The sequence below is a fragment of the Oncorhynchus tshawytscha genome, linkage group LG26 (genome assembly GCF_018296145.1).
Source record: "Oncorhynchus tshawytscha isolate Ot180627B linkage group LG26, Otsh_v2.0, whole genome shotgun sequence".
Classification (NCBI taxonomy): Eukaryota; Metazoa; Chordata; class Actinopteri; order Salmoniformes; family Salmonidae; genus Oncorhynchus; species Oncorhynchus tshawytscha.
The window spans coordinates 28,558,872-28,571,626 of NC_056454.1; the positions used below are offsets into that span (position 1 = coordinate 28,558,872).

The 12,755-nt window shown below is 44.3% G+C and overlaps 1 protein-coding gene across 1 annotated transcript; it reads left to right on the forward strand.

Annotated features, from left to right (window-relative positions):
* The first annotated feature begins 9,269 nt into the window (after positions 1-9,269).
* Positions 9,270-11,269, forward strand: LOC112224939 (complement C1q-like protein 2). The gene is made up of 2 exons (XM_024388532.1): positions 9,270-10,206; positions 10,702-11,269. Exons 1-2 carry the CDS (start codon positions 9,598-9,600, stop codon positions 10,879-10,881), a joined length of 789 nt encoding a protein of 262 aa, XP_024244300.1. The 5' UTR covers positions 9,270-9,597; the 3' UTR covers positions 10,882-11,269.
* Positions 11,270-12,755: the final 1,486 nt, after the last annotated feature.

Sequence of the window (12,755 nt, forward strand, 5' to 3'; positions counted from 1 at the left end):
GTTTTCTCTTGCCATGCACCTGGGGAAGAACCTTCTGGAGTGCCTTATCCATCCCTGGCAGTCCTCTGGACTCGTGTCCTCACATCCGGCACGCATGGCTTCCAAAAGAGACATTTGGTCATGTGGGTGGTGACCAAACACTTTCCACCTCCAGGCAGAGAAAAACTCCTCTATTGGGTTGAGGAAGGGTGAATATGCAGGCAGGTACAAAACCATAAATCTGTGATGTGCTGCAAACCAATCTGTGACAGCTGCAGAGTGGTGAAAAGCAACGTTATCGCAAACTATGACAAAAACTTGGGGGTTTCTTACTGGCTCCCCCTGTTCTGCTGGCACTAGCTGAGAATAGAGCTGTTCTAGGAAAGCTATAAGCCTTTCTGTGTTGTATGGGCCAATGAGTGGTGTGTTGAGAAGCAAACCATTATTGGCCATTGCAGCACACATGGTGATATTTCCCCCCTTTGGCCTGGAACCTCCACAGTGGCCCTTTGACCTATAACATTCCTTCCTCTGCGCCGTGTTTTGGCAAGGTTAAATCCAGCTTCATCGATAAATACAAATGAATGTGGTCTTTCCAGTGCTTCCACCTCCATTACTCTCTGAAAAACAGTAAGTGCACAGTTTTACTGTAGAAATGCTAGTGTTTTTTTTTACTGTAAATATTTTGTATAGCTGTGTACGTAACCTCAGACGTCTTACCTGGACATATTGGTATCTTTGCTCTTTTACCCGTTCACTGTTTCTCTCGAACGGTACAGTGTATAACTGTTTCATTGTAACTTGGTGTTTCTATAGGACTCGAGCAATAGTTGTTGTGCTGACAGAATTAACATTTTCAAATATATCATTATCAGCCAGCACTCTATCTTGAATCTCCCGCAGTTTTATTGCATTGTTGACAACAACCATGTCAACAATAGCATTTTCCTGCGCAGCTGAAAATATTTTTCCTCTTCCCCCTGTTGGGGGCAGCCTTTGGGTCCTGTTGTAAAAATATATTTTACAGTCAAACTTACTGTAATATATATCTGTGTAAATATTCTATAATTGCAATACAAAATAGATTCCTGTAATGTTTTCATTTACTGTAAGGATGTAACTATCACCTGTTTGCATGATGGAAAATTCGCATTACAGATGCCACTGTGGATCTTTGCAGATTGGGTTGCACCCTCAACCCTGCCTCTCTCAATGAGAGACCATGGTTCACGACATGGTCTATAAGTGTAGCCCTTATTTCATCTGAAATAACAGCTCTTTGTCTTCTTTGTCTTCCTCCACGCATCCGCCCTCTCCCTGCCACCCTTCTCCCTCCACGAACTCATCTTCCTTGTTCCATTTCCAAAATGAGTCTTTCTGAGCTCTACCTATATATACTGTAATATGTGTGTGTGTTCACTAACAAGTCTAAAACAAGACACCTGCTTAGCCTTTCAGCTGAAATTGCAATCAGCAGTGTTTGAAAGGCACTAGGCTGAAATCTATTCCGTTTTGAATGTGTGGTTCACAGTTTTGACAGCAGTGTGTTAGCATTTGAACAAAGTGCTGTAAATCCACAGTGTTGTGCAGGTTGTGGTTAAAGTCATGGGATAAGTGTATAGAGTTTTGAAAACTGTGTTCAAGCAATGAAAAACGAACTAGAGTTTGGTCCACATGAACTGCTGCTGTGCAGACTGTAGTTAGAGTTTTGCACATGTGACTCCAGTTGTGTCCACTGTCATTTAGCAATCGGAAAAAACTGTAAAATAATCCATTTTCCTAGACTTATACTTTTACTTTTGATACGAAAGTATATTTAAAACCAAATACTTTTCGACTTTTACTCAAGTAGGATTTTACTGGGTGACTTAAACTTTCACACTTTCTATTAAGGTATTTTTACTTTTACTCAAGTATAACAATTGGGTTATTTTTCCACCACTTGTTGGGCTTTATCAGATATTATTCTCTCCGGAGTAGTACCTTGACTAGCAGGCTCCCTCTCCTCTCTAAATGTCACAGACTTCTTTAAAATACTTCTCAGGCAGCAGTCTCTTTCTTACATACAGCTGGTGTCTGTAGGACCCTGAGCGATGGGGCCATGAATGTCACAGCAGAATGTCCACAACTTGGTGTGTGTGTGTGTGTGTGTGTGTGTGTGTGTGTGTGTGTGTGTGTGTGTGTGTGTGTGTGTGTGTGTGTGTGTGTGTGTGTGTGTGTGTGTGTGTGTGTGTGTGTGTGTGTGTGTGTGATGAACATGAACTCTGCTGCTACCCCTAAAGGCAGTGCTGAGATGGGGGATGTGCCAGGGTGGTGGACAATGATAGGGGGAGCACCTGTTGAGTGACATCTCTGTGAATGACACACCCAATCCTGAACATATCGAAGATGTTGCCTCATAGTTCAATAGAAAGTTACATTTTCTAGTGGACCAACAGGGAACCATTCCTAGCAATGCATAGTCAAATAAAGGTTCAATAAAATAAAAGAGAATAGAATGTACTTACTCAAGTGATGACCCCACAGTTCAAGCCTACACTAACCTACATCTAAGGACTTGCTTTGAAACAAGTGTATTTTCTCTTTCTGTGTTTTACCCCTGTGACTGGGTCCTCATGACTTGGACTGGGTATCTATTGTGAGACCTGAGCATGCAACATTATCCCACATGTCTCTGAGTCAGCCTCAGCTTCTCATTCTAGCCACAACAGAGCCCAGGAACTGGGTCAGAATCACAATACAGGCTCCAAGGTCTACAATGGACCAAGCGATAATGTGACACATCTATAGTCAGAGTCATACACACTCTGTGGGTCAAACTGGACAAAACAACAATCATACAACACTGACCGTCTTTAATAAGAACTCTACAATGACGAATCAGGAAACAGACCAATATCAGACCAATAGCGTCTGTAATTTGGCCATGACTCTGTTATAGCCAGACAGAACAACAGAGAAGTTTTATATTACCACAGCAGACAACCAACCCTGGGTCTCAAACCAGAGAGATTAAACTGGTCCTTTAGCTATAGCAGGGATGGGCAACTGGCAGTCCAAGGCCCTCGGATCAATTTCCCTCCAAAAATGTTGGAACTCAGTTCGGGCCTCAACTTACCGTTGCAAGGGGGGAAGCAACTGTGGCTCCTCAGGATGAGTTCTGTTCTGTTTTTTTTGTGTGACCCCCACCCCTATCAAAGTTGAGCTAGAGGTGTGCATGTCCAATGCTCTCTCGTATTTCTAGATCTTTCTTTCTCTCTCTCTCTCTCTCTCTCTTTTTTCTCTCTCACTCTCTCTTTTAAAACTCTCCTTTTCCATGTCTGTCATTTTTTTGTCTGTCCCGCCTAGATGTTTCCAGTATGATGTAGTGCTGACGTGAGGAGAGGGGAGGCAGATGTTTCCAGTATGATGTAGTGCTGACGTGAGGAGAGGGGAGGCAGATGTTTCCAGTATGATGTAGTGCTGACGTGAGGAGAGGGGAGGCAGATGTTTCCAGTATGATGTAGTGCTGACGTGAGGAGAGGGGAGGCAGATGTTTCCAGTATGATGTAGTGCTGACGTGAGGAGAGGGGAGGCAGATGTTTCCAGTATGATGTAGTGCTGACGTGAGGAGAGGGGAGGCAGATGTTTCCAGTATGATGTAGTGCTGACGTGAGGAGAGGGGAGGCAGATGTTTCCAGTATGATGTAGTGCTGACGTGAGGAGAGGGGAGGCAGATGTTTCCAGTATGATGTAGTGCTGACGTGAGGAGAGGGGAGGCAGATGTTTCCAGTATGATGTAGTGCTGACGTGAGGAGAGGGGAGGCAGATGTTTCCAGTATGATGTAGTGCTGACGTGAGGAGAGGGGAGGCAGATGTTTCCAGTATGATGTAGTGCTGACGTGAGGAGAGGGGAGGCAGATGTTTCCAGTATGATGTAGTGCTGACGTGAGGAGAGGGGAGGCAGATGTTTCCAGTATGATGTAGTGCTGACGTGAGGAGAAGGGGAGGCAGATGTTTCCAGTATGATGTAGTGCTGACGTGAGGAGAGGGGAGGCAGATGTTTCCAGTATGATGTAGTGCTGACGTGAGGAGAGGGGAGGCAGATGTTTCCAGTATGATGTAGTGCTGACGTGAGGAGAGGGGAGGCAGATGTTTCCAGTATGATGTAGTGCTGACGTGAGGAGAGGGGAGGCAGATGTTTCCAGTATGATGTAGTGCTGACGTGAGGAGAGGGGAGGCAGATGTTTCCAGTATGATGTAGTGCTGACGTGAGGAGAGGGGAGGCAGATGTTTCCAGTATGATGTAGTGCTGACGTGAGGAGAGGGGAGGCAGATGTGATTCAGGTGGATTTGATTTACATTCCTTTCAATTGATCTTCCTCAGAGTTATCTCCAATGTTAACTACTACAGACAAATCCATGCTGGGAGACTGGAGCAGAATAGAATAATGCAAAACCTTGCCTGAAGAGGATTGGAGTACAACTCCGACAGGAGCTGACACAAAGAGAGCTCCAACTAATGAAATGCTGATGCAGTTGAACAATTACAGGAACAAAAAACATACAGGCATGAAGAGACGGCAAATACTGACCCAGAACAAAACAAATATGTACCAGAACAAACATCAGCTCAAAGCAATGGAAAGACAAAATGTTCCTTCAAACTTTACAAAATATATACCTGATACCTGAACATGGTTTAGGGTGAAATAAGAATGATCTGAAACCAGATTAGACAGGGATGAACTACAGCTTTCGTTTATTTTTCAAGGTAGAGAAGAACATCCAGTGCATAAATACATTTATAATAGTATTGTATCCAATATAAATAACCCCTCATCTCACATTGACCTTCAAATCTCTTCTATCATGATGGAATAAAAATAGGCTTCATGTTTGACGTAACTGAGCTTCTCAACCGCCAAGCTCATGAATTTATGATCGTTGTTTCCATTTCATATTTACATGGCAGAGGCATTTCTCTTGATCTTATCCTCCAATGGGAGGTGGAGGAACCGGGTTAAAGGGTACAATTGCAAATCCCCTTTTCTCTGGCAAGATTGTAAAGCTACCGAGAGCCGAACAGAGAAGATTGTTTGAGGAGGCTTGTTATTAAATGTATTTTCCTTTGTCTTGTTTTATGCAGCAGCTCACATACTGGTCTGTGTTCTTCACCATGTCCCCATGTCTTATAGTCTCAAAACTCAGCATTAACTGAGCTTATTCACTCACTTTCTCCTCTTGTGACTCTGCACACATTTATAATGGCAATATATTGGTGTATTGAATCGGTGGTATTGGTGTGTCATTTGCTTGAACATAGATAGAACTGGAACATGGAAATACATTAATTTCTCTTCAGCTAAAGGGTTTAAACACAGTTGACTTGTAGGCTGAATAATATGGAACAGAGATGTTGGCTGGTAGCAGGTTCCATGTTGACCCTGGGTAGTGGCAGTTCAGAGTGACATGCCAAACATGTCTGCCTTTGGTGATGATACACAGTGTGACATGCCAGGTTGATGTGGATGTTATGTGTTAGAAAGGATTACATGCAAGCACAGCCAGTGTATTCAGCAGGACACTGGGTATACAAAATATTTGTTCAGAAAAAGATGAATTGAAACGACGCTTCATCGAGTCTCACACTAGTCATGCTTTGAGACGTTCATGTAAAGTATATTTAATTACATCAGAATTGTCTAGTGGAAAAACACTTTGGAGTGCCTTTGAGTGAACTGTAATGGGCCCTGTGTTAGTGGCTGATTGTGCTGTTCATCATTAGGGAGGTGTTTGGGAAGAACCTGTGGTTGTGGCTCTCTGGGTAGGGTTACAGCTGAGCACACAGATTGAGAACAGCAGAGCCTCATGGTCCTGGCTGTATGCAAGCCTGCCCCTGTATTTATTAATGAATATCTTAGATGCTCCACAAACAATTTAATTAAAATAGAAATATTGTTCGTAAGATCCATTAATTACACAGATCACCAGTGTGCTGGGAGTTTTTTCCTTTTTATATATTATTATAAAAATGTTTGTGACTTTTAGAACTGGGATGATAAACCTAAAAAGAACCACTCCGGCCAAACCGTCCACTTGTCATGGACATTTTGCTGATATCGTTCATTACGATAAATAATTGTTCTATTTATCATTATCGTAAAATTTCTGTCAATTTAGCGTGATATGGATTTCTGTCCATATTGCCCAGCTCTAGTGACTCTAAACAACCTTATCAACTTTATTAGCAAATGCTACAGCTGAAGATTTGACCAGTATATCAAGCACAAAGTCCATGTCTGCTTCGACCAATCACCCCTCAGGGCAGCTTCAAGAGAGCAGTGTGATAGGTGGAGACAGTTTGACTGGGCTATGCTGTGCTCCCACAGCAGTGTGTGGAGATGTCACAGGCAGTGGCACGGTGTTAGTGTGACACAGAGCTGGCAACTTGTTCTCTCATGACCTGGAGGTCTGTTAAATTCAAGGAGGTTGCCAAGTGGCTTAGTGTAGTGGTGTAGGGCAGCCCCTGCCTGGAGTCCTGTGCTGCACTGTGACACGTTGTGTGCTATAAATGGCAGACTGACACTAGAGTGGCATAAGAGACTGTTTACATGTAGGAATTGGCCACTCGTATTTTTACTGCAGAAAATGAGTCATGATACAGACGTGAATCATTGCAAAGTCTAGAGAGAGCCATGGTGATTTCTGTTTACACTGTATGTGTCTATGTTTGTGTGACTTGTATTAGCGCCCCCAAGTGAGTGGCAAGGCTGTGGGCTAACACTCTTGTGGCATGAAGACAGCCTGGTTCAAACCCAGTCAGTCACACTATCTTTGATTTCACCTTCAGCTGTCCTCAGCAAGGCCTGTGAGTATATTCTCCATGTTGGGTGTTTGTTAGTCAGCCAGCCTTCACATGTGATCCCACAGCCTCCAGAGGCTCAGACGCAAAACACTTAGAGCTGTTTAGTGCTGTGTTGCGTGGTTATCTTTCCCCAGCGCTACGAGCTCATTGGAACAAAACAGTTTTGAGTGTCTCCCAATCTGACAGGAAGTCTGTTGTGTAGGGGGTTCATTTAGTCTGTTGTGAGAGATTGTAGACATGACAAGAAGAAAGAGAGAGAAAGATCTACTCCCACTATCAGACAGCTTAAAAAGTTTCATTGCTCTCTTTGTATCACATTAGTAGTACACAGTGGTGACATATTCATAGGAGTAAAAGGTCTTGGTAAACAGTCTCGTTATAGAGCCCAAGTGTAGATGCCTCGGGCACAGTGAACTATATTTAGGACATCACTGGCGGTGAGTAAAACACATCCCATGAGCAATGACAGACAATGACAGACAGACAGACAGACAGACAGACAGACAGACAGACAGACAGACAGACAGACAGACAGACAGACAGACAGACAGACAGACAGACAGACAGACAGACAGACAGACAGACAGACAGACAGACAGACAGACAGACAGACAGACAGACAGACAGACAGACAGACAGACAGACAGACAGACAGACAGACAGACAGACAGACAGACAGACAGAGAGACAGAGAGACAGAGAGACAGAGAGAGAGACTAACTGGTCCACAAATAACATGTGCAGTAATGAAAGCCTTCATGCAGTAATTGGAGTATGGAGGATACTTCCTTTGAACAGTCCCCCTTCATCCTCCTGTTCATGGACAATGACTTCTACAGTATCTGATGATTTATGTTCCCTGTCTTAGGAGTCTCTCCTCTCTTCTACAGTAGAGGTGAGGTAAAAAGACGCTGCTGCTTCCACATCCCATTAGCCTTACCTTATAACCCCAATAGAGAGAAAAGCAGGTTGTACCAAACTGTCTATGATGTAAACTGAAACCTTTTGGATATGCATGTAGATTCAAACCAGGCCATCAAAGGCACTACTGATGAAAAGCCTGATGGGCCTGGTAATGTTAGAATGTGCCAAGTAAACCGACAAGCACACCCTGACAATACTCTAATGACTGTGTATTACATCACACTGATAAAACTAGTGAAGAGCTCAGAGTTTGTGCAGAGAAACTTTCTCAAAATCCAGGAGAAGGATGAAGGATGCTAATCACAAAGTGTAATGACTTCATTACCTCCCCCAGGGGGCGTCACATGGGGGGAGGGTGTGACACTGCAGGCTCCCTGCCGCCTCCTGTTCCTTCCTGTGTTTGTGAGAAACTCATCAGCAAGGATGAGGGGGAATAAACACTGGTGCCTTGTTAGCCGCTAGCTTAGCCTGCTGAGACAGGGGTGTGAGAAGTTAAACCCCGGATCTAGGAGATAAGGATTAGCTGAGCCCAGCAACAGAAGGGAAGCCGGAGCTCTGCACCAGATTACAGTGGAGAGTGCCAGCCAGCAGCAGGGGGGGTGCCACTTTGCAGCCCTCATGTATGAGCTACAGGCTACAAATGGCATGCAGGCCCACTTGTATTTAGTGGTATACTTTGTGTTTGCCAGTGTAATGGAGGTGGTTCTTTTACACTGTTGCAATGTTCTTGTGATGAGTACTGTAACATAGCCTGACACCTAAAGACTTCAGTTAGCCTCCCAAGCAAATGTTTGGGCTTTAGCTCAGCGGGTTATCACAATGACAGTCTAATAAAACCCGCAAGAGACCAGGGTTCAGACCCAGAATATTAGTCTCAAAGCTACCCCAAAGTTGATGTCTTTGACCAGTCTGCCCAGAGAGTACTCCTATCTCAGACCTAGCTCAGCTTTTTGACACCAAAACCCCTGTTGTGGATAAACTAAGACTAGGTGTTCAACATTACATGAAAAAATCAGCACAGGGCACTGAATTGTTTCAGCCTTGGCTTTATGGTAAAGATTAGGCTACACTGCTGGTGAAGATGCCATAGTGGATTCCAGACATCCTATATGGCTCTTGATTGTGGATTATTTTCTCCAGTGATCTTTGATTGTTCTTTGGAATGTGTGTCTTCCTCATGTTGAATGTAGGGGACAATTTCGGACATTTTAACAGAATCATGTAATTTCACAGGACACATTAATAACAAAAACGTGCACTTATATTTCTTCTCTCAAATATGCCGAAATATAGGTGAGACAACTCGCTGTCAATATTTCCATAATGGGGTTTACGTGTTAGTGATGCTCTCTGATCCAATATTCTCCTCGAAGGTGCAGGGGATTTATAATTCATACATAAAGATGGCATGATTATTGTTGCAGTATTAATCCAAATGCAACAGGCTTTGCCCTCACTTGTTACGTCAGCGCCGCTCTAGTCCCCTCGGTTGTTGCAGACTGGCAGAAATCGCTCGAAGCTTTCTCTGTTCAGCTCGGAGATCCAGCGCGTGTCCAGCCATGCCAAAACGAATACTTCCCCTGTCAATTTTGTGAAGTTCAGTGATACTGGCACACCGCTCCAAGGTGAACTACGCTTAATTAAGGTTACAACATATTTGTTGTTTTTATTTTTTTCTAACCCTGGAATAAAGTGATTCCTTTTTGGTGCACTCGCTTTTTCTGCAGAGAATTTGAGCGCACTCGCAACCTTTCACCATTGCTTCCCAAAGGAAAACTGACTTTTTAGCTCTTGTTTCTCGGACTCTCCAGAGGAAACGTGTCGTTGCTCCTGTGGTTGGCATCGTCATGGTGTTAGCTCTTATTATAGCGATACCGCTTCTGGTCCAAGCGTCCAAGACAGACGCGCACTACGAGATGATGGGCACCTGTCGGATGATATGTGATCCATACAACCCCAAACCCAGCGCCAATGCTCTGGAAGTCATGCAGGACCTGAGCGTCATACCACCCCCGGCGTTCTCGCATGGGACTAAAGGCGAGCCGGGTCGGCCGGGGAAACCCGGACCGAGAGGTCCGCCCGGCGAACCGGGTCCACCAGGTCCAAGAGGACCGCCGGGGGATAGGGGGGACTCGGGGAAACCGGGCTATCCCGGGCATACCACTGGAGAGACGGCGGAGGGGACTGTGAGCAGTGACAGGACCGAAAATGCCGAGGGCCTAGAGTCCGCAATTGGCGGCACAAAAATTGCTTTTTACGTGGGTCTTAAAAACCCCCACGAGGGATACGAGGTGCTAAGGTTCGATGACGTGGTAACAAATCTAGGGAACCATTACGACCCTTCTACCGGCAAGTTCACGTGCCAAGTGTCCGGGATATACTACTTTACATACCATGTATTAATGCGCGGGGGCGACGGGACAAGCATGTGGGCAGATTTGTGCAGAAACGGACAGGTATGCTATACCTGATATTACGCAATGATATTTTAAAAGTTATTATGCTACTGTACACCTTCAGTGTGCCACATTCAGTGTGCATTGCCCCAGATCAATATTGGATGTATTAAGCGCTTATCTCTCGTAAACGGCATCTGCTCTATGCGCTTAATCTCACACCGTGAGCTCAGTAGGTTAATTAATATGCTCGGCTCGGGCCACTTTATTTGTCAGCAAAGACAAACTAATCGTTAGGTGGGTTTAAGAAGGGCTTTGTTGTTTACTGTAGCGGTCAGCCCTACACTGGTCAACTACCTAGAGCGATTTGAGCTGTGTCAGTGTCTACACATTGCCAACATAAACAAACAAGACAGCCATTATTCGTTTGGTAGGTTCAAAGTGGTGAATCTATAATGTTTTAGCATTGGGTCAGGGTGGGGACGAGTTGTTCGATAGCCTATTAAGTAATGATGCAAAGTCCTTCACTACTTTAATCATTTGTCTTATCCGCAGGTCCGCGCCAGTGCGATAGCCCAGGACGCAGACCAGAACTATGACTATGCCAGCAACAGTGTAGTGCTTCACCTAGACTCCGGGGACGAGATCTACATCAAGCTGGACGGAGGAAAGGCGCATGGGGGAAACAACAACAAGTACAGCACTTTTTCCGGTTTCATTTTGTATCCGGACTAAACCGCTTCCCAGACATGCAGGGATGTGAACTCTACTATCATTTATTAGACTCTATCATAACTAGAGCAAGTTGCCCATTGTCCGGGCGCCACTGTAAGCGGCTGTGTGTCATCTGTTTGTATTTGGGTGGTCTGGGGCGCCAAGACTTGCCAACCGCTCAAATACAGACGACATTTCCGTGTGTTGTGATATTTTGTTGCTTGAACGTCTGTCTGTGTTTCCACTCAAGATATAGCCTTCTTCTATTTATGTATCAAAAATAAGCAACAAAAATCTAAATAAGGAGTAAGATGTCCTATGTATTGGTCCACCAAGGACCGAATGGTACAACATGTTTTGTCTTAGTAGCTTATTCCATTACAGTAAGTATTTCAATAAATTATGTTTTCTATTATATCCGTTTATTTGTGACATTTTTTGGCATGTTTAAGATCACATTATTTCCTCAAATAGATTGTGGATTAGATATATCATTTTAACCATACATTAACCCTTCCAATAGATTTATCCTAGACTTTGCTGCCTAATCGGCCTACATGTTTTTAAAGGACCTCACAATGCCATTGTGCTGCGTTTGTCTGACTCTGTCGTGCAGAGCGCTGTTCTTTGCTTGGAACTGTGCTCCACCTCACATTAGAACTAACAGGCTGTTCCAGCCAGGGGAATCTCTATTCTTGTCTCACTCCTCCTTCATTCTCCATTTAGGGGTGTTACTGCCGGTGTCACTGCCGGTGTTTGTGGCGTGGACGGTTGGAGATGGATGTCTTACTGGGAACAGGGGCCTGCATTACCTCGACACTGATCTATCCACGCCCCGGCAATATTGGCGGGACGTTGGTGTAAGCACCTCATGTTCTACGAAGATGTCCCATTAAATAAGTAAACAGCTTAGAAATTAAACTCCACTATGGTACCCGTCCATGCTAAACAGATATCACAAAAGACCTGATGCTCAAGGGACGCCACCTGCATGTTAAGCCTATATTAAGATATTTATAGCATACCTCCTCACTCCCACTGGGTAAACATTTGTCATTCAATCAAGCATCTTGTTTTATTCTGTGCTATGCCGTTGTTGTTTGCGCAAACACTTTTTAATATGTTTATGTGTGTTCTTCATGCGTCTTAGTAGAGGATTAAGGATTAAGATCCACTGGCTAATGTTATCGTTGTGTAAAAAACGTGCGCCGCACTATGGGATTCCCAATCATCCTGGATTCGAACCAGGGTGTCTGTAGTGACGCCTTTAGCACTGAGATGCAGTGCCTTAGACCGCTTGGGAGCCCATTTTTTGCGTTTAAATAATATATAAGCTGATAAAAATCGTTCTATAGGCCTACAGATTTCCGAAGTCAAGCTGGTGCATTTGTTTATTCAAGTTGCTGCGTTAGAGGGCTTCAGCACTTAGGACAGCAACCACCACGGCGCCAGTCTGTTCAGCACCATGGACAGCGTGGGTTAGGCAAAGGCGAATATATTTTCCTCTTACCACTAGTGGGCGCAATGTGGCCTTGTCTCTGAACTGTGAAATAATTGCAGAAGAAAACTAGAGTAATATATTCAAGGAAATGCTTAAACAACATGATGGAGAACAATTGTAAAAAGAGAAGTTGGGGAGTTGATATAGGAACTGAGAGTGTTCAATTGCAGAGTAGTCCAATTGTCACAGATTCAGTGTGTTCTTTCAAAGGCCATATTGTACTAATTACTGTAAATGTCAGCATACAGGATTACATTAACCGGTTTGACATAGCTAATATGTTCATCTGTTGTTATACATTGGGGGGGGATCTCTGAGCTGAGAGAGAACCTTCACCATCTGAGCTGGAAAGCAGTCTGATGAGGAGCCATGCCACACAATCAGGCTGGGGGCT

Bases quoted from the DNA above. Each gene is read 5' to 3' on its own strand.
- LOC112224939 (XM_024388532.1), top strand. From the start codon at position 9,598: ATGGTGTTAGCTCTTATTATAGCGATACCGCTTCTGGTCCAAGCGTCC. The intron at 10,207-10,701 runs GTATGCTATACC...TCTTATCCGCAG, and splicing joins ATTTGTGCAGAAACGGACAG to GTCCGCGCCAGTGCGATAGC.